The following is a 25,901-nucleotide window of genomic DNA, read 5'->3' as shown; positions in this document are numbered from 1 at the left end:
ACAGAATAATTTATGCAGACCCTCTGCAATACCTGTGCACTGTAACACTTGCTGGGAATTTAACCTCACAAAGTCTGATCTAAATTTTAGTTTAATTTCAAAGTAGTTATTTTTATAGCTTACATATTTATATGGGAAGTAGTATTTCATCTGTCTTCATGATTTAGGTGAACAGGTGATTTACCATGCTAACATGGAAAAGGCTTTATATTCAAAGGCTTTACTGGAGTCACATGCTGTCATTGGAAGCTTTCTCACTGGAAAACAATAATTAACATTTTTGATGTGATTTTAATGTGATGAAAAGCTAAAAGGGTGGAGATCATGATGTGCAGCTGTGCATAGAGAGAGGACTGAATGCAGGCTGTATGTGAAAGCAGCAGAGTATTGTCAGACTGCTTCTGAATCCAGGGCTGCAGGTGGGCTGTTTAGTTTACATACTTTTTAACTTAATTATTCCTTACTTAGAGGCATGTTGTTTTTTTTCTTGTTTGGTAAACTTGCATAGGCAATTAATATAATATCACAGGGAAGAGTTTTTCTGTCATTCCATGTCTTACGTTGTATTTTTCTGCCTCTTCTTACTTGTGGAGTCCTTTAATTAGTATACTTGCACATAAAAGTGTATTTTTTATTTATGCCTTCCATTATTTGTATGAATATTATATTGGTGTCTTTTAGCAGCAGCCTCAGAATATTTTAAAGCTAAGGATTTTAAGTGGGATAATGAGAAGCTTGGGTTTTGTCACCGAGTGTTCAAGCACTTTTGAAACATTCAACCTGTTTTCAAATTAGCTTGGGACTTGATTGATTAGGAGAAATGTAAAATTTGCTGTTCTCTGTCACACAGGCACTAGGATGTATTAAGTACTTAATTTTAAAAAAATATGTTTTTTAATAATTTTATACTTACATTCCTTGTTCTGTTGTAGGCTTCCTATGCTGAAGTGTGCTAGGTTTCATAACTTCCAAGTTAAGATGTTGAGCTTCTTGTTAACCATAATGGTATTTCTTTCAGGTATGCAGTAAGATATTAGATTGTAAGAAACTATTAATTCCAGTAATTTAGTGGGCTAAAAAAAGACATTAAGTTCCTGATAGATTGCTAAATATGAACATATGCTGTGTTGTTTGTGTATGTTAAAATGTCAACACTGAATTATAAGTAATGCTACACCCAGCCATATGATCAAATACTTGAAGTTAATGTAGTAATTTAATGGTTTAAAAATAACACCCTAAAAAAAATATTTGGGTATACATTGCTTCTCTTTTCCACTACTCAAGTAGTTGAAAATAAGCTAACATTCAAATTTTACATTGCTTACATCTAGTGGGAAATTTGCAATTCTCCCATCAGCAAGACATCAGCAAGATCATCTATCCCAAATTCCCAAATTTATCCATGAAAATAAGAAATAATTTTGCCATATTGCATCCTGTTTTTAAAGCTTAGTCAGCACAGGAATTTAAGTGATGTAAGTACATTTTTGGAAAAAAATGGCAGTTATGTAGAAATAAAAATTATGGGTTTGCATGAAGATAATCAAAACCTTTTACCAAAAACACCAAAACTAGGAAAAATAAAGATTTGATTTACTAGGGAAATAAAAATTACCTTGCAAAATTACTACTCTTACTTCAGTAGCTCTAAGCATGCTTGTTAGAGTAGGGGTTGGGGTATATTCAGGGTCACTATTTTTTTTTCTTAAACAGAAATTGACTTAAAAATATATCTCAGAGTTTTCAGGTCGAGTTCCAGCCTTCTGACAGTGGGCTGGTACAGGACTCATTATGAGCACTGGTAACAGCATTCACCAGCATGAGTGTATCATCAGGTATTTTATATTGTTTTGTGTATTTCCAGTATTCCAATGTCTTCATTGCAATTTTATGGCTGTCTAGCCATGCCCATGTTGCAGGGTTCAGTTTACTAGTGAGAGATGAGCAGTTCACATCATTCAAGCTGAGGCTTTACACTCCATGTGTAGATTTGCATTAAAGCTTTTGATGTTGTTACCGAAATGAATGGGAATTTGAAATGTTATTTTCTGTATTGTAAATCAAGCCTGAATGAATCACCGGTGGCATTTGGTTGATAAGATAAGCAGAATGCTGAGCATGGACAGGAGATAATGCACTAACAGACAGATCTTCACGTGCCCTGCATTGCAATCTGCACCATAACAAGGCCATATGTATCAACAGAGCCAGTTCCAGTGCTGCAGATGTGCAACCAGGATTCTCTTAGAAAAGAAAAAAATATTGGCCTTTCTGGATCTCCTTCATTTAGGGAAGAATAATTTTTTTCTTTTTTTTTTTTTTTTTTTTTTTTTTTTTTTTTTTTTTTTTTTTTATTTCTTACCTCATCACCTGCTGCAGAATCATTGCAATTTCACATCAGCTGTGGGTATTCAAACACATGACATTAGCTGAACTTGTTTATTTGTCAGAGACTGTAATTTTGGAATTCTGCTGGGTTAAAGGAGTGCTATGATGCTTTGGCCACTGGACACGGTTTGATTTGGAAGGTAAAATTAACTTTGCTGCTTATAGCATTGCTCTGGTATCACAAGTTAACTGCGTTTCACATTTCATTTCTCGTTTAGGTTGGGGCAAGCAGAGTTCTAATAGCTTGGCACATTTCAGTTTTTTTAATTATCATTGCAACCAAATCAAATGAGGAAATCCAATGTTATATAGCTTATTACCAGAGCTGGATAGAATAAACAGAGATTAGAGTTTAGGTATTCACCAGTATCCTAAGGTACAGGGTTTATGGCATAGCTTGAAACTTAGTATGTTTTATATTAATATACTAGTGAAATGCATGGTGTTACAAAATCAAAGCAGATGTATTTTGGTGTTTACATCCTTTCTGAAATTTGAATATAAAATGCTAGAGATTTTGGAACAGTTTGTATTTATGGTTTTCATGTCAGCTGAGTTGTGGAATCATCTGTGAAGTGTAGAAATACTGAGGGGAAGAAGAAACGTTCCCCATAAATAAAATACATCTTTTTTATTATTGAATGAATTGTACTGTAGTGAAGTCTCCTTTAAGGGGACTTTTCTGCCTAGTTTCTCTTATAGGTTGGATTGAAATTTTTGCTCCTTCAAAGTATTGAAGTAATAGCAAGATGTAAAATTCATTACAAAAATTTGGGAGTCAGTCCAGTTGGTCATATTTGCTCTAATGGCAGTATTTATAAAAAAGCAGCCCAGAATTTAGTTTATTTTTATACCTTTTAATAAAGGCTTCTTAGAGTAAGATTAAAGTAATGTAATTAATTGTCATTTTCAAAAGAAGAGGGAATCAAGGATTCATAGCATTATAAAATTTTAATGGAAACATCTTGCAAGATGCAAATGTTGTGTCATAACTGAGGATAATAGTTTGTTGGCATAGGGAGTATTTTGAATAAAATAGTTTATCTGTATAAGAATAGTTTTATTTACAACTATTCTAAGGAAAGCTTGACAAAATGCATATTTGTTACAAATACTAGTAATTAGTTTTAAAGTTTAACAGGAAATTGCTGTACAAGGCAGTAAATATTTAGGTAGCTAAAGTAGCTAAACTCTCAATGTTCATTTCAGTGAATATTCAAAAATACAGTTTTGTTGGAGTGTTTAGTATATGAAAGGCAGAATGAAAAGTTACAAATGTGTTTGAGAAAGAAAAGGTAACAGTTAGTGGAAATAGCCTTTGGAGGAACAAGAGGAAATGCCAGATTAAAGAAGACAAATCCTTTCTGTGGCTAATAAGGTCCTTGAGCATTTTTGGAAACACTGAGGAGATACAGAGTGAAGGATTATGTGTTTGTTAATTATTTTGAAACTGGCTAACTAAAAAAAAAGGGATAATTTCTGTTGATACTAAAGGATTACTCTGTGTTCAGGGAATAATAAATTATAAAAGAATTAACTATTAATCTCAGGTTTGATTTAGTATGAGATTTCCATCTTGGATACAATATATAATTTTACATCACATTCCTGAAGAATGCTCTTAACAAAAAGTGCCTAGTGTTAAAAAATGTGTGTTTCTTGCTGAAAATTGAGCTCTTCTGCCCAGTTAAACAAAAATGTGTGTCTAAGCTTTCAGTTGGAAATGGAGCTTCTGTATTTGAAGCAGGGGAACACAGAGCTAGGTTTTTTATATTCATGTTAATTGCTTCAACTGCCTTACTTTCATTGTATTTTGCATGTTACATCCACAAAATCTATAATAAGCTGTCTTATGTAGTTTGAGGTCTGAGAGGTTGTCCTTTAACAGTTGCTTGAGAGCAGAAGACAGTAAAGTGCTTGTGCCATTTTAAGCTTCATATGAATTTCAAACCCAAAACTTGGGCAATTTTTGCATTGGAAGCATTGCTCAGGCCATTCATTATTCTACATATTGGCCAGTTTTGAAACAAAATTTTTCATTTTGTTGGTGTTAATAAATTGAAATTTTAAAAAAACATACTTCTAGTGGAAAGCAGATTGTTAGAAAGAAAAATTTCTTAGTAAGAAGCAATTTTGGTGAAAATTAATCACTCTCTAATGAAAGCTACAAATAGTCTTTCCAAAATAAAATATATGTTTGGAGGTGACCTACTCCATCATGGAGTCCAGTCATGTGCTGTTAAAATTTTCATGTTATTCTTTGATTTGTTGTTAACAGTTACTTTATTTCTCCTTTTCCTGGGAAATTGTTCTTCCAGCAATTAAAAATATTCTTTGTCCTAAATTTACTCTGTAGATATTTTAAACCCATTTATTTTATGCAAATTGTGGCTTATCCTAAATTTTCACCCCCCTAGTTACCTATTCCAGCTAGATCTTTATACATATCAGCTGTCTCATTTTGGCCATAATTTTGGTAATCTAAAACAGTCAAACTCTTAAAGCCTTTCTAGGAGTGTTGGCTTTCTCTAGTGATCATACTGCCTTTGTACCCCCAGTCCAGTTTCAGTTAATCTTTCTTATGTTTTTGTCCTTCCACAGGTTATTATAGATGTGATCTCATCAATGCCTAGCACAATGATAATATTTCTCTGATAATTTTCAGAAAGGATGCATATTTCTTTTGATGTCAGTTAATAAAAGGCTTATAAAGAAACCTATTATTGAAGAATTTGGATTAAAAATTGTTAAATATGAAATATTGTGCTAAACCATATGTGTCATGTAATAAGAATAGCAATTACCATTTTAATCTTGAAAAGAAAGAATTGTTCAGGCAAGTAAAGAAGTAAAGTTTTCAGCTAGAAATCAGTTGCTTTCGAAGCTACTGAAGTTGGAAGTTCAAGAAGTAGCTTCCATGAGCTTTACATGATACAAAAAACTTTACATGATATAAAAAGTAAAAAAAAATCTAATACAAAGCTAGTTAGGTTTTTGTTTGTTTCTTTGTTTCACCACTGCAAATACTGAAAGTTAGAGATGGCAATTTAAAATAGGTTTTATAGCATCCAAAATTAACAATTTCAGAAAAGCGATCAGTGTGCATTCCTCAGGAGAATCTTTCCCAGGATTAAAATCTATATTCTTCAAAACTGTAATTGTGAGAACTGCTAAATATAAGAGTAAATCACAGGAATGAGACCATGTAAATCAGTGTTAAGGCTAGACAAAAATTCTAGAACACTATACATTTGTCCAGATTTCAAAAAGATTTACATTATATCTTGAGACTTGAACCTAATCTTCAAGGCCTGGGAAAAAAAAAAAAAAAAAAAAAAGGAAGGAAGAAAAAGTAGCAAAATTGGAAATAGCATTGAGCTCAGGGAAAGATAAGGATAGATTACTTGAGCAGCAGGGGAAGACCATGCACATACTGGATGTCATAGCAAACTGGTTTAGGAGTATTATAACTTTCTCATAATGCAGGAATGTCCAGATGCTACTCAGCTGGGGCAGGGATGGAAAGTTCCAGAAAGGGCAGGTTGATTAATGAGCTGTAATTCAGTTCCCAGAAGAACAAGTTGTGAGGTACTGTATAGAGTGTGTGATTTAATTTCCTGGTTGGGCTGAATGATCATTTTGTCAGTACCAAAATGTGAAGGTCTTTCCTTGCTTTATGTGGAGTTAATCTTCTCTTTCTTTCCCACAAAGTTAGACTTGGCGGCAAGAGGCTAAAAAGACAATTAATATTTGTCCATATTGTTGATAGTTCCCTTTCTTTTCCCAATGCTCCTGAGACTGTATATCCTTCCTTAAATGTTTCCTCTGAAATCTCTTTTCATCTTAAGGGCTTGTGGGGCTATGAATTAAGTCTCTAGGACCAATAGAAGTCTTTAGGACTAATAAAGATCAGCATTTTCTTTTATTTGTATTTTATCCTGTTTTATTTCTTGCTTGTTCATTCAGTTCCTTCCAGTTTTCTGTACAATACTGAGTGTAGCGTTTAATGAAATTTTATAGCACTGATCTACTCATCAGGGTTTTCAGAATAATTATTCTCTGGAGTCACAACATGAAGCATGCATAACATAACTCTTCTCCCCCTCCCCTCCATCCTTCTTTACTGGTATCATATAAAATTATATTCCCACGTTGCTATTTAGCATCTGGTTGCATTTATCAAAGTGAACCTGGAAATCTTTACTAAGTTCACCAAAGATCTTTATGGAAAAGAAATTGAAGTATTCAAATAAACTTTTCTGAAACTTTTGTTAGATGAGTTAAGGACATTAAGAAAGGAAGTAACTAGTTGCTAGGAAGTTACTAGTATGCTATATACTAGCTTTCTCTGAGTGTAAATTAGAATGAGAACGAGAACTACTATTCTTGATTATCCTGTCCATTAGTGAGGAACGTATTAAGTGGATATAGTTTCTGATGATGATTCGCCTTTATTTCATGCAGAAGTGATGTCTAAATTCAGGTTAGTTCAGAACTATACTGGAGTGTTCAGCAAAGTTTTTCAAAGTATACTGTGGTGAAAAAAAACCATCTCACCTCCAATAACAAAAGTAATTCTGTTCAGAATAGGATGCAACTAGGATTTTCTTGATTAGCTTAACTGATAAACTGTTTCACAGGAAGCTTAGAGCATAATAGAGGAGAAGGCAAGGGATGGTTAATAGTAGCCAGAAAATAGTTTTTCATGGTGGCCAAGATGAATTTGCAAAGGTAAGACTAGGGGAAGGCAAAGAACCTTTGATAGGAAAGCACCTTTTTTGTTGTTTGTTTTTTTTTTATTTTGTATACTCTAAGTAAAACGTATGTTGTATAGTGGAATTTATGTACAGCAGTTTTTATAGCAGAGCTGACAGATTACAATACATTTTAAGTGTATATTTCATAAATGTGAGTCTTGTCATAATTCATTTAAATAACTGAAAAACGTTTTAATGGTGGTTCTGTTTTGTGTTATTTTTGTCGTTAAAAGTATCATGAGCCATTTATGGTATTTGTCATTATTTACCCTTTATCCTTTTCTAAGTACCTAAGAGTAAAAGAGGAGAATAAATTTTCCTTAATCTACCAGTTTTGTTAGTTGCCAAATATGCAAGCTTCTTGCCATGGAGATCAGTGCACAACTCAGATACCTGATTTGGTGCTGTTAAAAGGAGCATCTAAGTGGGTTATCAGGTAAATGTTTCACTCTATTAAATAGGTAAATAAGCTACAGGTGTTAGAACACATTTATTTTAGTATGCAGGGGAAGTTACTGATATCCCAATATCCATTCTCAAATTTCAATACTTGTTAAAATACAGCTTTGCATTTACTGCTCCAATTCCATGTCACAGATTCTTAGCATCACAAAAGTGCTTGTAGCAATTGAAGAAGCCCACTGTAAAACTGAACTGAGAAGCTGATGTAAATATGAACTCAAAGCTGCATCCACAAGAGGACTCAAAAAGCAGGAGTGCATTGCAGAAGTGATTTGGAGTGGTGTAAAAGTATCTTTTTTTTTTTTTTTTTATGTTGAAAGTGGAACAATTGATTCTTGGTACTGACTGAGAATCTCAGAGGCAAGATGGGGATTTCTTCCTTGAATCTTTCACATCCTGTAGCTGATTTGGGCTCCTGATGCTAATTTTTGACATGACACGACGGGGATGGAGAGCAAGGCCATGTTAAGTGGTTCGGTTTTTTTTTTTTTTTTTTTTTTTTGGTTTTTTTGTTTGTTTGTTTGTTTGTTTTTGTTTTTGGTTTTTTTTTTTTTGTTTTTTTGTTTGTTTTTTTTTATGGGAAGTATTTCCTAACATTTCTGCAATTAGGAGTGAAACTTGCTCTCTCCTTATATTGTGGAGGTTTTTACTGTGCAACTCAAACACAGACTTGAGAAGGGAAGAAGATCCAGCCGTGCTATTTCTTCTTTCCAGTTACTTTCCAGTTGCACCATGAGAACATATCATAGTCAGAGAGTGACCCCAGGGAGATGGTGTTACCTGTTGTAAGAGGAGAGCTGGGATATTTACATGACTTCTCTCCCACATGGATCTCTTTACACAAAGAGCTGTTATTCTTTGCCTTATGGATCCTTTACATCACACAGGCTTAAAGTATTTTACCTGTGTAGCACTTAATCTTCTGCTTTTATCTGAGCCTTCTGAGCATATTTTAATCCAATTTCCCTGAAGCATAATGCAGGGAAGGAAGTGATCTCACTTCATACTTGCTGTGGGTAGTGCAGACTGACAGAATTTAATGGCTGAGACATTCATATTCATAGGGACTGTAGTTGTGACTGTCTTTTGGCAAATAATGGGAAGGGGCTTCCACTGTCCTGTCCAACTAGACCATGTGTGCATTAATTTCAAAAGAGAAATCATATCAGAGCTGTTATTGGGGATTATATTTTCATCTTTTATTGCTAGTGAAGTTTCTCCATGTAATCACAGTATGAGGTTATATTCATCATCCTGCTAATTGGCACCATTTTCAGAAGTTCTGTCTGTTTGTCCTTATCTTTCCTCCTTAGATTGTCTCTAATATGGATGAGTAAGCTGAGTTATGTGCTGTAGAGCTTGGATATATCACAGTTCAGTGGTTTTAGTAGATCTATTTTCTTTGAATGCAAAAGGTTAATTTCATTTCAGAGTAGGTTCAATCTGGATCCTGACCTTTACAACTGGAAAAACAGATAGAATCATAGTTTAATTAACCTTCCAACTAGGACACATATTTGAAGCATGCTCAAGAAGCTGTATGTTTTAAATACTACTGGGAGTCACACTGGAGTAGTGGATCATTGGTATCCAGAAACATTATCACTGTCCTGAATTAGACAGCAGAACTTTATTAGTGAAATGGTGAAACACACAGCTGAGCTTGGAAAGAGCTAAGGTAACCTGAAAACAGAATATTGAAATTGCATTCTTCATACTTTTTCTTTATTGTGAAATAGGAACAACAGAGAAGATACTGAAACTGTCTGATTCTCTATTGGCATTTTCTCTAACCTGTCCTATTTTCTAGCTCGTTGTAGTTTTCCATGGCTCTTATAAGTAAAAGCAAAAACATGTCTTTTGGAATTAGATTTTGTTGCTATTTTTAAAGAAACTCAGCTTTGGAAGCAAGTAAAGGAAAAAAAATAGATTTAGTCCCTTTACTTTGTTTTCTGCTTGATCACTCATCATTTCTAATCAGTTAAATGCTTAGTAAAATATCAGGACCTAAAATTGAATCCTTAATCCTTCCTCTGAGGCTCTTTATAATAATTTCTTCTCTAGAATCTCACATTGTGAAAGCCTTGTTTTGCTTGTTTGTAGTCAAAATTGACAAGATTACTCTTTCTGTACAATGGAAAAAAGTTCGTTTGGAACTAAAGATGGTTTTTTAGACCTAAAAGAGAATCACTTGAATGCCATCTGCATTTTTATATGTATAAGCCAATGTTTCCAAAAATCTGGAAAGTAACATGTTGCTGAGGATGTTGTATGAGCATTATATTGCAAATTGTGGACCACTAGCTTAGGTGAATGAGGTAGTGGACAAGTCTCCATTTGACTCTTAGTAAGTCACCAGTTAAATACCTGCTTCAGATACAAGTGGCAGAGTATTGTATACTTTCTTAAAATGGCATAACTGTGCTTGAACATAGACTGCAGGAAATCTGGAAATGTACTGCAGACTGAAAATCTAGAGCATTTATTACAGTGAGATCTATTGAAATGTGCGGGAGTATGGTATTTATTATTATTATATTTATAAAATGACACCAGAGATTTGGGTGTAATGTTATTTCACTTTGTGTAGTGACTAAGCAAGGCAGGATTCTTTGGTGAGAAAGCACAGAAAAGAATAGAATGTAATCACACATGCTTCATTATTGCCTGTGGTAATGGAAAAAATGAAGAGCATAAGGTAGTAATTAAAATGTTTCATGAATAAGAGACTGGATAATTTCACTGGTGTTTATAGCAGCTACAGCCCTGAAGAGAAACACACATAAATGCATAGAATATTGTGGGCAAATACTCAAGTCAATTACAGTGTCAGGATGTTACTCCCAACATATTAGTCTAAATTCTGTGCAGTAATTAACAGATATTAATAAAATAAATGTCGTCTATTCCATATTCTGGTAAGTAGTTATTTATAGCCACCCTGGGAAAGTTTGAATTATTGTCTGTCCTAATTGTACCATGGACTTTTTTATTAGGCATGAAGGTCTGATTGGGAGGAATTAATAACTGCCTGCAAAGTCTCTGCATTACACTTAATCAGATATCTTGGCAGAGCTGCTTCTTATATTTTGTTCTTATTTTTCTGTTCATTCATTTGTTCCCATCTAGAAGCAGAAATTGTGCTCTCAACAGTAAAATCTTCTCTCGCTAGTGTAACATTTTGTCTACACCAGGACGGTGTCATTATTATCTGTTTTCCCCAATTTTCCTCCTCCTTACTCCCTTGGTGATCCTCTTTACATCTGAGAGATTTCTGTTTATAACACAAAATCTGCTAAGAAGGAATAATCTGTGTATGCTGTGCCCATCTCTCAACACATCTTTGAGTATAAATGTAGGTCACGTCTGTCTGTAGAAACCTTCTCTCATGAATATGTATAACTTGCTTGGCAAGTTTGCTAACAATAGGTGTATTCTGTGTTCCTCACTTCTTTTTGCTTGCATTATTCTATGTGGAAAATAGAATCAATTTTCAGCATTTTAATTAAACATTAAGGTAGCTATAAAGGAAAAGGACCAAAAAAGTCTTTTTTGTAAGTTTCCTTCCATCCTCTGACTGAATAAATGAATATATGGTATTATTTAGAGCTTGTGAGTTCTAAGAATAAGCCAAATTTAACAGTAATTTCCACAGCATCCTTCCATTAATGAATATAATATATATTTCAGAAAGCAGAGGGAAAAAAAATGCTGTCCTAAAATAATCTAGAGGTAACTGAAACAAGGATCAAGTATTAGAACAGGCTGCCCAGGGAAGTGTTTGAGTCACCATGGAGTTATTTAAAGGCAAGTAGGTGTGGTGCTTGTGGATGTGGTTTAGTGGCTGTGCTGGGTTAACAGTTCACTTGGTGAGTTTAGAGGTCTTTTCAAACCTGAACAATTCTGTGTTTTATGGAGAATGGATTGAGGTACATGGAAAGCAGATTTGAGTTAATCATTCTAAAGCAGAGAAGTGGCTGTAGAGACACATTTTAACTTGAGGCTGTCTTTTTTCAAGTTTCTACACCTTTTACCGTGAATACATATACTGTTCCAGGAGCTTTCATACAGAGAGCTTTGTTGAAAATAATTGCATAGAAATCTTGTCATTCAGGCCCTAAAATTTATATTTTGCTTTGATGGTTAAAAAGACATGAGTTGCAATGTTCACATTTATGTTGAAAATTACAAACTACATAATAACTAAGCTATATTGAATGATAAGCCAAAATCTGCTTAATTATTTATTAATGTGATCTCACATTAGGATAAATTTAGGAATTTCCAGAAGAAATAGGAAAGTTGCTAATGATTATATCTATGGAATCTATGTACATCTTGGATTCCACTGGCATAAAATTTCCTCATGGTCTTACATTTTTTATTTTCAGCTTGTGATTGCAAGGTTTCAGACATGCTAAGCCCATAGCACCAAGATTTACAGGGCCTGCTGGTACAAAATAAATTACTCAGCTGGTAACATTATGATTTTATGTCCACATTTAGAAGTGGAAATCCTGGCCACCAATGTACAACAGAAAGACATAAAACTTTAATTAGATAGGAGATATGAAAGGGGTGATATTGAACATACAGAACATAATCAAGTAAAGTTTTATAGCTCTATTGTAATTGAGGCACTTTGTGTATTTAATTAAACTTTTATCCTTTGATGAAGACTTGGCTGCTAGAAAACTACTTGACCACTCAGAGGCTTTTTCTTTCCATCTCTGGTACTGATTGATAGGAATCCAGGAGGTCACAAAAACACAGACACAGACAGCAAACTGATCCCTGAATTCCAGCTTCTGAAATGTGTTAGTTGGTCTTTTCAATTAAAAAAATCTGCATATTTTTATGCTTAACAAAGATAAATTGGAATGCATACCATACTGTGAAATAAAATCAAATTACCTGGTCCACGCAGCATGTCTACTTTCTTGTAAAGAGCTCAGAACTCTTGGCTGAAATTTATACTAGCCACCAAGAGTGTTCTTACAAGAGAGAACTGCAGATACCAGATGTTTGGAAGCGTTCAGACTGATAATGGAGCAAACATCAGTTCAGCATGGCAATGAAAAGCCTTCTCTTCAGATTCACTCAGTCTTATGGTAAAGCAAAGTTGCATCTTGTACTGGGAGGTTAGGAAAGTAAATGCATTGCCTAGAGTATGTAGGAGACAGGAGGAACAACTGTTTGGCTCAAAACAACCAGGTGGGAAGTGCCTTATTCCATCAGAATGGTCTAAAGTTTGCAAGAAAAAGTTGTTTTGAACCTCCTGAGAATTTTCTTGTTTGTGATTCCCATAGTAAATCCAGCTACTTCCCACTAAATCCACTGAGCAGATTAGGGATTGCAGTTACTCATGTACTGTCATGTTGTACAAGACAGAATGAAAGGACAGATCTTTAAGGATGGAAATGCCTAAATACATCATCTGTAAATGATTGTAAAGTGTAAATAATAGATTCATTCAATTTAAGAGTGCTACAGTGAAATTTATTATTGCAGTTCTGTTCATCCCAGAGAAAGAAAAAATGTTAGCTTGATGTCTAAGTGAGGAGGGTTCTGTTTCACTTTCTTGTTCTATATGTCAAACCCATTTAAGAAGGGTAATATGGTGTGAAAATAAGTGTTAATTAAAGACCTGCTTCATTTCGTCTCTGAAACCATGTAGAGTGACATATCGTGGTTGACATAAAGTGACACCTAACACCTGTCCAGCAGTAGTAAAATTTAAACTGGGCTGCTAGTCTTACATTAGAAAAACAGATTGGAAAATTAAATCCTGCAGGCTGTTCATTGCATTTGTATTTTAGAGGGGAAACAAAAGGGGAGGGGGTGTATTGTTTTTCTTCATTTTCTATAGCTGAGAAATGTCACGAAAAAGAAGTATAAAACATTTTCAGTTTTTCAAGGTAAGGTATCTTTATCAACCACACCCAATCCCAAAATCCCCGTAGCATGTTTCCAGTATTAAATAAATGTAAATCAAGTGTTGGTGCAATCATGCAGGTTGTTTGTAATTGCCAGGTAATTTAATAATGAGCAAACAAGTAGCAGAAGGTGGTTTTGACATACAGAAATCTATCTCAAATTCTACGGCTTACCTGTTTTCGCTAAAGTGCTCTGATTAACATAGTGAGAGGGTAGAAATCAAACCTGGTGCAGCTAGGCATCAATACAATAAAAATTTAGAGGCAAATAGCAGTGGAAAAGAAAAACTTTAATGAGATGCTTGGAGGCCAAGCTGTGTTTCTAAATGGGATAAGTAGATCTACAGACACTATGTGTCAGAGAAGTTGGAGCCTTGTATTGAGTGTCAGTAAGTGCACAGTTCTCTGGTGAAAAACTTAACAGTGATGAATACATGCAACTGCTCAGCCTCCCTGTAGGTTTCTTTTTTGTATTTAAGCACAAGCTTTTTAAAATGCTCAAATGCATAGAGAAAATGTCTATAAGAGAAGTAGAGAAAACTCTTTATTTAGTTCCATATTTTGACAAAACAGGGGAAAGATTTTCCCATGTTTATTTTTCCAGATTTCCATTTCTTTTCCCTTATATTTGCCTCTTTTTTTTTTTTTATTCATTTATTTTAATAATATTTTCTTCAGTTGTAATTAATGTTATACCTCTGTATTTTTATTTAGTATCCTTTGCAAATAGTATTCCATACATCTTGGTAATGCTAGAGTATATCATTAGAGTACTGACTAGCAGTTTATTGATTTTTAAGTTAGTTTTAAACAGTTTATTGGTTTTTAAGTCTTCCTTGCTTTTTCTCTGTGACTTTTTAGTTAAAAAAAACTAATGGCAAGTTTCACTTGTCTAGTATCTGTCTTTGCAGATATTAATTTTTAGCTACATGGTCACCTTAGGATAAAACAGGCAACCAGGCTATAGTCTGAAGAGCATGGGCAGCTAATTTTACTAGATTTTTCATGCTTAATGCATGGTGTTCACCACACGATTCCTGAGTCAACAAGGGCAGATACTGTTTTAGATGTCTTTTTGCATACTAAGTATTTTAGAATGCCTTATCTTAGAGAATAACCTTGGGTTAGATGGTTGTGATTTTTCTTAAGGTTGAAATACTGTCAGTCAGCTGATGGATTCAGTGAGTGAAACTGTGAAAATCTGACATCTATTTAAAGAGTGAAAACAATCGTGAAACTATGGTTTAGAGTATGTTAACCTAAAAACTGGTTAGGATATTGTTGTCTGTAGTCTCTGATAGATTATGTCACTTGGAAGTGAGCTGGGTATAAGATGGGGTTTTTTTGAAAAGAGGAGTGCCACAAACTTATCTGTCATAGGTTCAGTCTGATGTAATGCTCTAGACCAAGGAAGCAGAAAGATGCACTGTGACCAGGCTGTTGCCACTCAGCAGTTCACTGCTTATTGCCCAAGTCTATCCTTAGAAACAGAGTTTTATCTCCTAGTAGAGCTAAGAAGAGACATTTGTCAGATTGGGATGGATTGTATTAAATAATGCAAACACTGGTACTTCTTATTGGCACTTACTCCTATGAGCAACCAAAATGTACCTGAATTACAACACTGATTCCAACACAGTCCCATACCAGCTACTGTGAAGGAAAATTATCCCAGGCAAAACCAGCACAAACCTCATTCTCATTTTAATAGGCACTGCCAAAAATAATTTTCCAGTAAAAGCCTCTGACTAGATTCTTACCTCACGATCAGTGAAGGGCAGTGTGACACATATTGTCTGTTAACTGATTTGTGTTGAACAAATTACCAGCTTCATGGTTATTTCATTTGTAATTCTGGCGAGGATTTCTAGGAACTTTTCTTTTTTGCTACATATGGTAGAATAAATTAAAATCTGGCCTTTTTTGTGGTCTGAGAAAGGGATTTCACTTACATGAGGTGAGTGTTTAGTACAGTGTTCCTGACTGTATTCTGTCCAGGCCTGTGCTTTGTTTCAAGGCTAATTCAATGCTGCGTTTTTCGTTTTTTCTTTTTTTTTTTTTTTTTTTTTTTTTTTTGGTAATGGTGCATTTGTTCCCATTTGAAAATAGCTTTGACCTTGAATATATGTGCAACATAGAGAAAGTAACTGAATACTGTAACATGGAAGATATGCATGTAATTGCAGGTAAAAGCACCACTGTGAAAGCCTTAACTGGAAGCATGCTATTGACTCATCTTGGCCTGTGATGGAAAGTGCTCTGAGCCAAATTAAAGTGTAATTAGCATTTTCAACTCAAAAGGATGGTGGATCAGATTCTGATGTATTTATCATTCATATTAGCAGCTTACACTGGAAAGCACCCTGACACACTGACACTGATACGGAGATAGGAGTCTATAACACTAGAGATACCAGGGCAAGAAGCAGCCATAGGTAACACAGCAATATGTCTGTGCCATGCAGTTGGTGGCATTGTAGATTTTTTAGAGGATAAAATACTGAAAAATAAGATAACTTCCTAAAATGTTTTACTCCAAGTCTCATTACAGTGTAAGTACCAATGTAAAATTTTTATGGTCTTCTATGCTGCAAATCTGGCAACAAGGATTTCTTAGTTGCACAGTACATGACAGGATCTATGACAAGTAAAGCACCTGTACATTATTCTTAAGAAAGGTTACCCAATAGGCCAAAAACAGGTAGGTTCCTTGATCATAGCTATGTACTCTCCTACCTGTATTTAAATGTGGCAAATATACAGCTTCTAAGGTAATTAAACTAATTTTGTATGCCACACTGGAATATGTAGTCTGTTTCCACAGATGACAGTCAGAATGGCATTTTGAAATGCTTCAGCATCCTCAGAACTCTTTCTGTGATAATTAGCTAGTTTTGCACAGTTGTGCTTTACAGCTGAGACCTTCAGTCTGTTTAGATTCATCTCCTTCTGCCTTTCCCCTAGTGACCTTGTAGGTGATTTGACATTAATGCTGAACTTCTTAGTGAAGTTAAAATGTCTTAGAATAAGCAAGTTATTTGTTTACAAAGAAGGGAGATAGATTTTCTTACATTTTCAAGTATAGATTTGACTACCAATAGTTTTATATTTGGTGATTTAGTGGTATGATTCATTTATAAAAAGAATTATATGTCTGACTGTTTAATATTTGAAAGCATGAAAAAATAGATAAAATATGTAGCAGCACAGAGAATAATTGCATGAAAAATAAAAGATAACTGTCAGCTGATGATAGGCTTTTTTCTCAGTATTATTTTAGAGCTAAAATCTACTTTGGCTTCCTTTCTGAAAATAAATTCCCCACATCAAACCTGTTTAGGAATTGCTGGTTACTGTGAATTTGTTAGGATGTTATCATCAGCGACTGATTTCCCCCACTCTTCTTTCCCATGGAGAGAAGGCTGTCTAAGTCCAAACTGGCCAAGAGGCAGGGCGTATGCTCTGTCAGTATTAACATTGTCATTATCTTCTTGACAAAAATAAGCAGTATTATGCTTGTATTTGTTTTAAAAACACAGACCCCAACATAAAAAACTGAAATAGTTTTTTATTAGTGTAGCAATAACCATGGAGAGACAGTGTTATCATGGCTCTGGCTATTTGCAGCTGCAGAGAATTGGTAGAAAGTAAATACATTTACAGGTCTATTCATACAAATAAATCGAGATAATTATGTGTTTTGAGATGTTTTATTTATACATATGTGATACAGTATATATGAATAATACAAATGATAATATTCTGTGTATTTTGTTGATATTTAATTTTATTAAGTTACTGTTGTCTCTACTTCATTCTTTTAATTAAATGTTGCATCTGTATCACAGTCTTTAATATTTGCAGTGAGCATTTTTTTCCTGTAACTTGGCACTTTGAATCTAGCAGTTCATACTGAAAAAATTCTGGATTCCAGTAGCTTTATGCATGATGCCCAGTAATTACAGCGTGTTTATGTCTTAGATAATTATGGGCAATGGAGTTTTTGTTTAACAGTGAGAGCAAATGTTGCCTGGTTTGTGATTTTTTTTCTTTCCGTTTTCATGTTGAGATATTGAAATAAGTGTATCCAGTCCATACATCAGTTTTAATAATGCCAGTTCCTGCTCTTTCAGCAACTGATGTTTCTACTTGAGACCATCTATGTATGTGACCTCTCGGGCCATAAAGGGAAAGCAGTTTCTGCTCCTATTAAGAATTCAAGAAGGGAAAAGGAGCTGAGAGAATGCTCCTGTGCAGATCCAGTGAGGAGGTACTCTGTGGAAAAGCACTTCAGGCAGGCAAAACTGTGTTTGTTTGGCCTGTGTTGTGCTGACATTTAGGAGGCATTTATTTTTGTGACATGACTTGCAGATGGACATCTGTCATTACAGTCACATGGAGAGCTCCAAGGCTGAGGACTGTGCATGGATGTGTGAAGCAGCGCATGGCACCACTGGGATGCAAAAATTAAAGTCCACAAAAAAGAAAACTATGACAATATATTTTGTAAAAGGATTTTTCTAGGGGGTGGGTTGGTTGTATTTGTGTGACAAAAGCTGTTGCTTAAGATTCTCCTGTGAGCTCAGATATTCTGATTAATTCTTGATGCTTTCATCCTCACTTCAGAGAGATGGAGTGCAATTCATTAGCAAGGTGCTTGGGTCAGCTGGAGTGATCCTCAAAGCCAGAGAAAAACAAAGGGCAGCTAAGGAAAGAAACCAGACAAATGGATTAGTTTAAAATGTGCTGTGCTGCCCAGCAAGACTTAAAATCGTTAACCGTGCATATGAATATTTATATATGAGCCAGAGAGCAACTAGACTAGCTAATTTCCTATTTTCCTCTTTATATAATGAGAGCCTGAACTGTTCACAGCAGTATTTTAGAAATTTGTTATTACTAACCTCTTCTTCTGCCCAGTTGGGGTTTTATTCTTGTGCTTTAAAAACAAAAATCTGTTTGTAAGCAGTGCAAGTAGCATTTCCAAATTGGGAAAAAAAAAAAAAAAAAAAAAAAAAAAAAAAAAAAAAAAAAAAAAAAAAAAAAAAAAGAAAGAAAGAAAAAAGCTGTATCTAAGTATTAGAAAGTTTAATGGGTTTAGATTTAAGATTATTCCTGAAAATAATATCACTTCAAAAACCCAATCTTGGACTGAAATTAAGTTTTGGGAGGTAGTTTACTATATAGTAGGAAAAGAGATTCTGCACTTATTTTTAATCATTTTAATTACTAAATGTACTCAAATTATTTTTGTTATTTTTAAAATTTTTATTATATGATGGGACAGGTGCACACTCCCAAAACACTTTCATGAACATGTCATATTCTGAAATTTTGTGGTATTATTTCTCCTTTGTCTTTCTCCCAGAATTTATATTGAAGGCTGAATTACATTTTCTATTATATCTTTGTAAGTGATCTTAGTAAAACCTAATTCTTAGGAAATTCACAAACACTGACTGATTTTTCTTGATATTCAAGGAGAATAATTTGAGGAACTTACTTTTCTGCTATCACATTTTAGAAAAGATACCTGATGAGTGTTTGTAAGATGTGTCCTAGGATAGAAGAGATAAGATATTGGTGGTATGGGACATCTGGTAAGGAGAGGCATTTCAGTGTGGTCTTCATAAAAGAACCTAAAAAACTCATGCCTGTCCAGGAGGAGTCTTGGGAGGACTGTTTTGCTATTTTGTTGACTAGATGAAAACACAGTTGAAGAATTTTATTGAGAGCTGTCTGTGAATATCTTGTTTTCACTTTGCTCAAGGGCCAGGACTCTGTGTGTGTGTAAATTTAGAAAACTCAGTCATGGAGGTAAAAAAACCTCTTCTTAGACATTAAATAATTCCTGCTGAGAAGTGTAATTCTAACAGGTGAATGCTTTTTCTTTGAAATTATCTGATTCGAAGATTAAGAAAATTGAATCTGATTTCCTTGATGCACAAAAATATGTATAGGTATTTTAATGTATATGTCTTTGGTTAAATCCTTTGGTTATAGGTTTCCTCTACTCAGCAGTGCAGTGGGAATGGACCAAAAGGAATGGCCAGATGCTGAGTCAGGGCAGGTTGATGTTGGATATCAGAAAAAGGTTCTTCACCCAGGGGATGATTGGGCACTGGAACAGGCTCCCAGGGAAATGGTCACAGCACCATTGGTCTCACTCACAGACTGAGAGTTCAAGAAGAGTTTGGACAATGCTCTCAGTCACCTGGTGTGACACTTGGGCTGTCCTGTGCAGGGCCAGGAGTCGGAGTCCATGGTCCTTGTGGGTCCCTTCCAACTCAGCATAGTTTATGTTTCATTTTTAACTTTTAAAATGTAAATTAGTATTGAATCTGTGCAAAAATAAAAAAAAAACTTACTGTTTATTAAGCTTGTAGGGAAAGCGTTCTGCAATAATGTTCCTCTTCACTTAGTTATAACAAAAATCAATTATTCTTAACAATGTGAGTACTTTGTAAAAATAAATCACTAAAGCAGAAGCACACAGACACTTTTTAATGACACATTTCAAAAGTGATTTTGCCATTACTTTTCCATTCTGTTCTTTTGTTGTATGAGTAGTCATGCAGGTTGAATAGGAACTTCAGTGAAGAATTCTATATTTCATTTATGTACTGTAATTTAGTGCAACACTTTTTGTTCTATTTATACTGTGGTTTTCAGGATAAATCACCATGAAATGCCTAAACCTAGTAATGATGATTAAATTTATTTCTTTGTTTTCCAAAAAACTGTTGAGACAGCACTCTTTCTCTCAGTTTAGACGATTCAGTATGTCAGCAGTACTTTGCAGATTGTGGATGCTGTGAATTTTCAGTTGGAGAGTCAGAATCTTCTTGTAACACAAATGAAGGAGATAATGTGCCAGAGAGAAGAATGAATCATGTAAAGAGCCTGGAGAGCTGTAGTCAAGAAACAGACTTTGAAAATGAATCTTGAATGATGGATTTTTTGAAAGAAAAGAAGTTATAGTCCCAGGTTCAGTATGCTGTCAGAAAATACAATATATATTTTTTTTAGTCCAATAATAAAGGCTGCATGCTTTTAGCAGGGAGTTTCTCTGCTGTGATCGCTGTTCATAATTTCTAACCACAAAATGGGAACTAATTTCATGGGTCCATAACTTCTATTATTTTGAGGTCAAAGCAGAGCTCCTCCAAATTGTGTACCCAGAATATCCAAAGTGTATTTTCCATAGATATAAATGCAGACATTCAAAACTATATATATTTAATGTCATTGAGAAAGGATAAGCAATTACAAATTTATTACCAAAGCTACAGTGGATAATATACCACAGAAGTAATAGTTGAATTGCAGGTTACTTCAGGTTAGAAAGGATCATCTACTCCACATCCCTGTTCAAAGTGTGCCCAGCCTCAAGGACAAATGTAAAACAATAAATGCATAACTTAAAGAATTTTTTTTCTAAGTTGTTCTTAAAAAAAAAAAAAGAGTGACAAACAAACCTGAAGGTGGTTAAGTTCTGAGGTTTAGTTTCTATGATAGAATAAAATGTAGAGTGCTGTGTGATCAGGGAGCTCAGTGATGCTGGATTTTGATGGCAAGTATCTATTGTGCTACTTAGTGCTGGTGAAAATAAAGTAGAAAGAGAGATAGTTCAGGATATTTAAATTTGCAGTACAAAAAAGGATGGCACTGAGTGATGGAATAAAAACATAGGCCACCTACAGTCTGGAGAAATAAAGATACATTGGTATGTGAAACAAGGCGTAGTTTTAAAACTATTTTTTCATATGGATGTGCTTACTGGGATTGAGATCAAAGTGACTTTTTAAGTACAAAAATGACAAAAGTGGGGTTTTTTTCCTAAATGTTTGCTGACAAATTGCCTAACGTTTCTTTTTGGTCATTTTTGCCACCACAAAAATTTTCTGTCCCACAAAGTATTGGGGAAATATTAATTTCTAGACTAGAGATCCATTAATGGAGGAGGAAATTCAGCCTTTGGCAGCTGGCACCTTCTGTATTTTTCTGTAGTTTTATTGAATACAGGTGGAGAAGAGATGGGTCATAGACAAGTTGAAAACCTCTTGTGGACATGTGTGCATGTATGTGTTTGCATGATGCATGAATTGCAAATAATGCTGCAGAAGTGAAAGCTCTGCTTTGGGTTTCAACACCCTCTTCCTCCAAGTAGGTTATCTAACAAATTTACACACATAAAATCTAGTTCAACTCCTAGGTAAAAATCAGTCTTGTTGGTGTGAATGTTTCACTTGAGTGTTTGAACCTATATTCTCAAGAGCTGAGAAAAGTATTTTCATTATTCTCTTAAGATATGTGCATTTACTAAGGGGATGAGCCCTGTTTCTGAAATGCCTTACCTTTTCAGTGTAAGTGAAGCTGAATCAATTGCCAGGGAACTGTTAAATACTGAACAAATTTTTGAACCCCTTCTCCACTCCCTCCTTTGGATGTTAGGAAAAAACCCCACAATGACCATGTGCTGTAGAAGCACTTTATTAAAGCACTTCAGCCTATGGTGTTGGTTTGTGTTTATGTGTTGTTTGCAAGAGTAAGAGGGGATGGAGGAGTAGATGTTAAACGGAACTGCATCTCTGCATGGTCACAATTTGTTTTTCTTGGAAGATATCTGTCCAGGAAGTCATCTAGTACAGCTAATTTTCCTAGAGCATGAATTCTACTTTATTTTAAGCAGGAATATGTTCAGTGTGACTGGGAAGTTTTTGTCATTGAACATTTGTTTTCATACATAAGTACCAGTTTTCATGAGAAGCTCTGATGATTTATTGATCTTTGACTCGAAATGTTTTTTCTAAAAACCTGCAAAATAAGCTAACAGTAATTAAATGCTAGCATTAATTCCTTACAGAATTAAAAAAAAAACATTTACTTGTGTAATTTGCAAGGCTACTGTAATGGTTTATTTCTGGAACTGTCTTCCACTGTACAGTTTGTAGCCAAACTGAAGAAAAATAGAGGAGTATCTCTATGCAGTCACAATCACAGAAAAGATAAGGTAAAATCCGAATGATGTAACTTTTTTTCATCTTTTAATTTTGTTTTCCAGAATGACAAATCCCCAGGGCGTTCCACAAGTCGATCAAGTAATATTTCAAAGGTATGTGAAATCTATTTCCTTTTTCTAGAATTTAAAGAAAACTAGACAATTAAATATAAAACAGTACTTTAATCGATTATATTTCTTATATAGTACTTTACTTATGAGAATCAGATTTTAAAGTTTTGGTGCTGAACATTATGGTTACACTGTAAACTCCATCATAAATATACAATTAGTCATTACTGTAAAATTTGTAATAATAAGCAAATAACACATGCACTTTTTTTTGCCTGTTTCCCCAAGTGTTTAATGCTACTCTAGCACTTTGGTTTAAGATAGAATTGCTACTTGGTTTTTCTCTTCCTGCACTACCCAAATAATAACAGCTGTAATGTGCAAAACTATGAAAACTGCCTTCATTCTAGATGGAATTCTGAAATCCTTTAACAGGCATATATGGGTCACTGAAACCAGGACTTTACGTCTAGATGCTTTTTGGTTTTTAGGAAACAGGAAAGGAAAAATATGATTTTTATTGAAGTTCTTTGTTTTTAACCCCCTTTTTCTGTATTTTTGGTTCACATGTGAAATTTCTTCCAAAAAGTCAGGATATACAGGAGGTAAAAGATAAAAACTAAATTTATTTTTTTTTAACCGAGCCTAAACATCTGCCAAGTATTATGTTGGGTTCTAAATACTCTGCATTTAGGGCAAGCACAGTATCCTTAAACCTCTTCCCAAAGTATTTTTGTCTTTGGGGTACCCATTGTAAAACTTTTTTCTTCTCAGAGCATAAAACAAAAAAAAAAGACAACAAACTCCAACTGTGATTTTAAGTTAAAATACTAGTTCTGTGTTAGGTTCTGTTCTCTTACATTAAGAAGGGAAAAAGAAAGGCAGGTGAAAAGATGTAGAATATATGCAGCCTGCTATAGGACATGGCTGAAACTCTTCTAGGCTTACTCCCTATCCTTAGAAATTATATAGTTATATATTTACAAACTTGATCACTGGGAATTCTATTAATTATTTTAATTAAGAGTTTTAAATGCATGTCTCTAGCTATAGTTACTGTAAATCTATTATAAATTGATATTTCTTTTTCTGCATTTTTTGAAGATGGGTGCATGGGTTTCACTGTGACACAGCATAAGTATATTCACTGACATGAGAAACATGCCAGTGACTAACATTTATTTTGAAGTGGTTTATGCAGAAATCAGTAGAGTTGCTTATTAGAAAGTGATATTTGCACTGGTTTTAGTTGCAAGCTAAAAACCCAGGTTTTCAGTCATACACTTAATCTTTTTCTAATGTATAGCATGATGTATTGTTTTGGATTAATTTTTATATGTGAAGTTACCTGCCAGTGAAGTTTTTCAAATGCTGAAAGACATTTGATTGGAATTCCAGTTTCATTTGCTGTCTGATTTAAAATGCTTTTTTTTGTAAAACAGATTTTTATATGTGCGTGTATACATAGAAGAGCAAACATCTAACTTTGCAGGTTAATATTGCATGGCAGAAAGTGATGGCAAAAAATATTCCACCTCAAAACAAGGTTGAAAGCTTCTAGGCCAAATAAACTACATGCCAAAGGAGCTGTGTTCTGTGCAATGTCAGATCTTGCACACAATGAAAATTTCAATGGGCAGGAAAATTAGATAGTCTTTATGTAAAACTATAAAATAGTGTCATCAAAACATTGTCTTTCACTGTTTTCATTTGCCTGTATGTGCAAGTTAAAAAGGGTCAAATGGAAGTATATTTTAATAGTTACCATGTGTTGTGTATTCCACTCTTGATTGGATGTAGAGCTCCTACCCCAGAGCAGAGTAGATACCACTGGATTTTGTACCAACCTGATTGTGAAATGAAATACAGCACAGATTCTGTAAATACAGATTCGTATTTCATAATGCTCTTAAATTGTTTATTTGGAGAGAGCACCTGCTTGGGCAATTTTGCATGCTAGGTACATGGATTTTAAGTCTGAATTTTGTGGTATTACAGATTAAACTGAATTATTGAACACTGAACATGTCTTATCTAGTTATAATGAGAAGGAATCATTTTGATTTGGTATTTTCCAGATACTAGTTAGTATATACCTATTCAATATAGAGATTTTTCAATCAAACATTCCCAAGGTGGGAATGTGTGTGTGTGTGGAAATCAACACCTCAATTTTACCATTGACTTTTGCTTTCTGTTGAGAGTGTTTAGTTAGAGAAGTTTAGCATGTTGAAAGGAATTTTAATTTCAGTAACAGACTATTTCAGGCAAATGAAAGAACAAAACTTAAAATATTTGACTGACAGCTGTGGCTGTCTTCAGTGAACAGCAACCTGGGAATTTGTTCATTCACCTCAGTCTTTTATTTATTTATATCAAGAGAAATGCCCTGGAACTCCAAAAGCAACTGCTTCTGTTAGTTTTCCAATCAGAGACAATTAGGAAAATGTATCAGTGTCTGATTTTTCCTGAACTTCTGGTAAAAACCTAGATTTTTACTGTGCAATAAATAAATCAATAAACAATCTTTTTGCATTATGCCCTGCTAGCACTTAATTAATTGGATATTATTAATGATTTAATAATTAGATTATTAAGTCATATTTTGAACTGATCAGTTTTTCACAGTAGTGACAAAGTGCCATCCTAGTTAGTAGTTATGGCTTTCAAAACCTGTTTACATAAAGAAACTTTTACACATAAAGAAAAATATAAAGTACTTGGAAATGTGAGTTACAAACCAGCCTTGATGATTCTAAATTATTACTGGTTTTTTAAGCATTAGGCTTTTTTCTCCACCTATTTTCCATGTTGCTAGCAGGAGAAGGGACTTAATTATTCTTTGTAAGAGATAGTATTGTGCAGTGTTCTGGATTTCAGAATTGAAATTATCCTATCTGCATGTGTTTAAAATCTAAGTAAATTAAAAACTTGACCTTGTTCATTACCTATATGCCATTGCTTAGTTTTCTGTGCACTGTAGCTTCTTTCATTAAAAGTTTTATAATTTCCTATATATATGTATAATTGAAGAGGAAAGCTAGTCAGAGAAGGATCTGGTGGATACATTGTTTTCTGTTGTGGTTAACCAGTGGAACAAATTTTGTGTATGAATTACAGTCTGGAGACTTTATATGTGTTTTCTGAGGCTGCCTGGTTATGTTAAAATGCTTTTTGGAAGAAATGTTTCTAAAACATTGTAATTATCTTTCTGTATGTTAATTATGATTCAAGAGCTCATTAGAGAAGGATGCTGTCTCAGTAGCGAGATCTGAAAATCTC

At 34.3% G+C, this 25,901-nt stretch overlaps 1 protein-coding gene across 5 annotated transcripts in view; it reads left to right on the top strand.

The window, feature by feature from the left end:
- MARCHF1 (membrane associated ring-CH-type finger 1) overlaps positions 1 to 25,901 on the top strand; it is a 222,590-nt gene that overhangs the window by 153,192 nt on the left and 43,497 nt on the right. For all 5 annotated transcript variants that reach the window (XM_056489853.1, XM_056489852.1, XM_056489851.1 and 2 more), the window contains one exon: positions 22,611 to 22,661. In XM_056489853.1, coding sequence (XP_056345828.1) covers positions 22,611 to 22,661 — 51 coding nt within the window. The remainder of the gene's footprint in view (positions 1 to 22,610; positions 22,662 to 25,901) is intronic.

The sequence above is a fragment of the Oenanthe melanoleuca genome, chromosome 4, assembly GCF_029582105.1.
Source record: "Oenanthe melanoleuca isolate GR-GAL-2019-014 chromosome 4, OMel1.0, whole genome shotgun sequence".
NCBI lineage: Eukaryota > Metazoa > Chordata > Aves > Passeriformes > Muscicapidae > Oenanthe > Oenanthe melanoleuca.
Note: the sequence above shows the minus strand (reverse complement) of the source record. Positions and strands in the feature narration are given on the sequence as shown.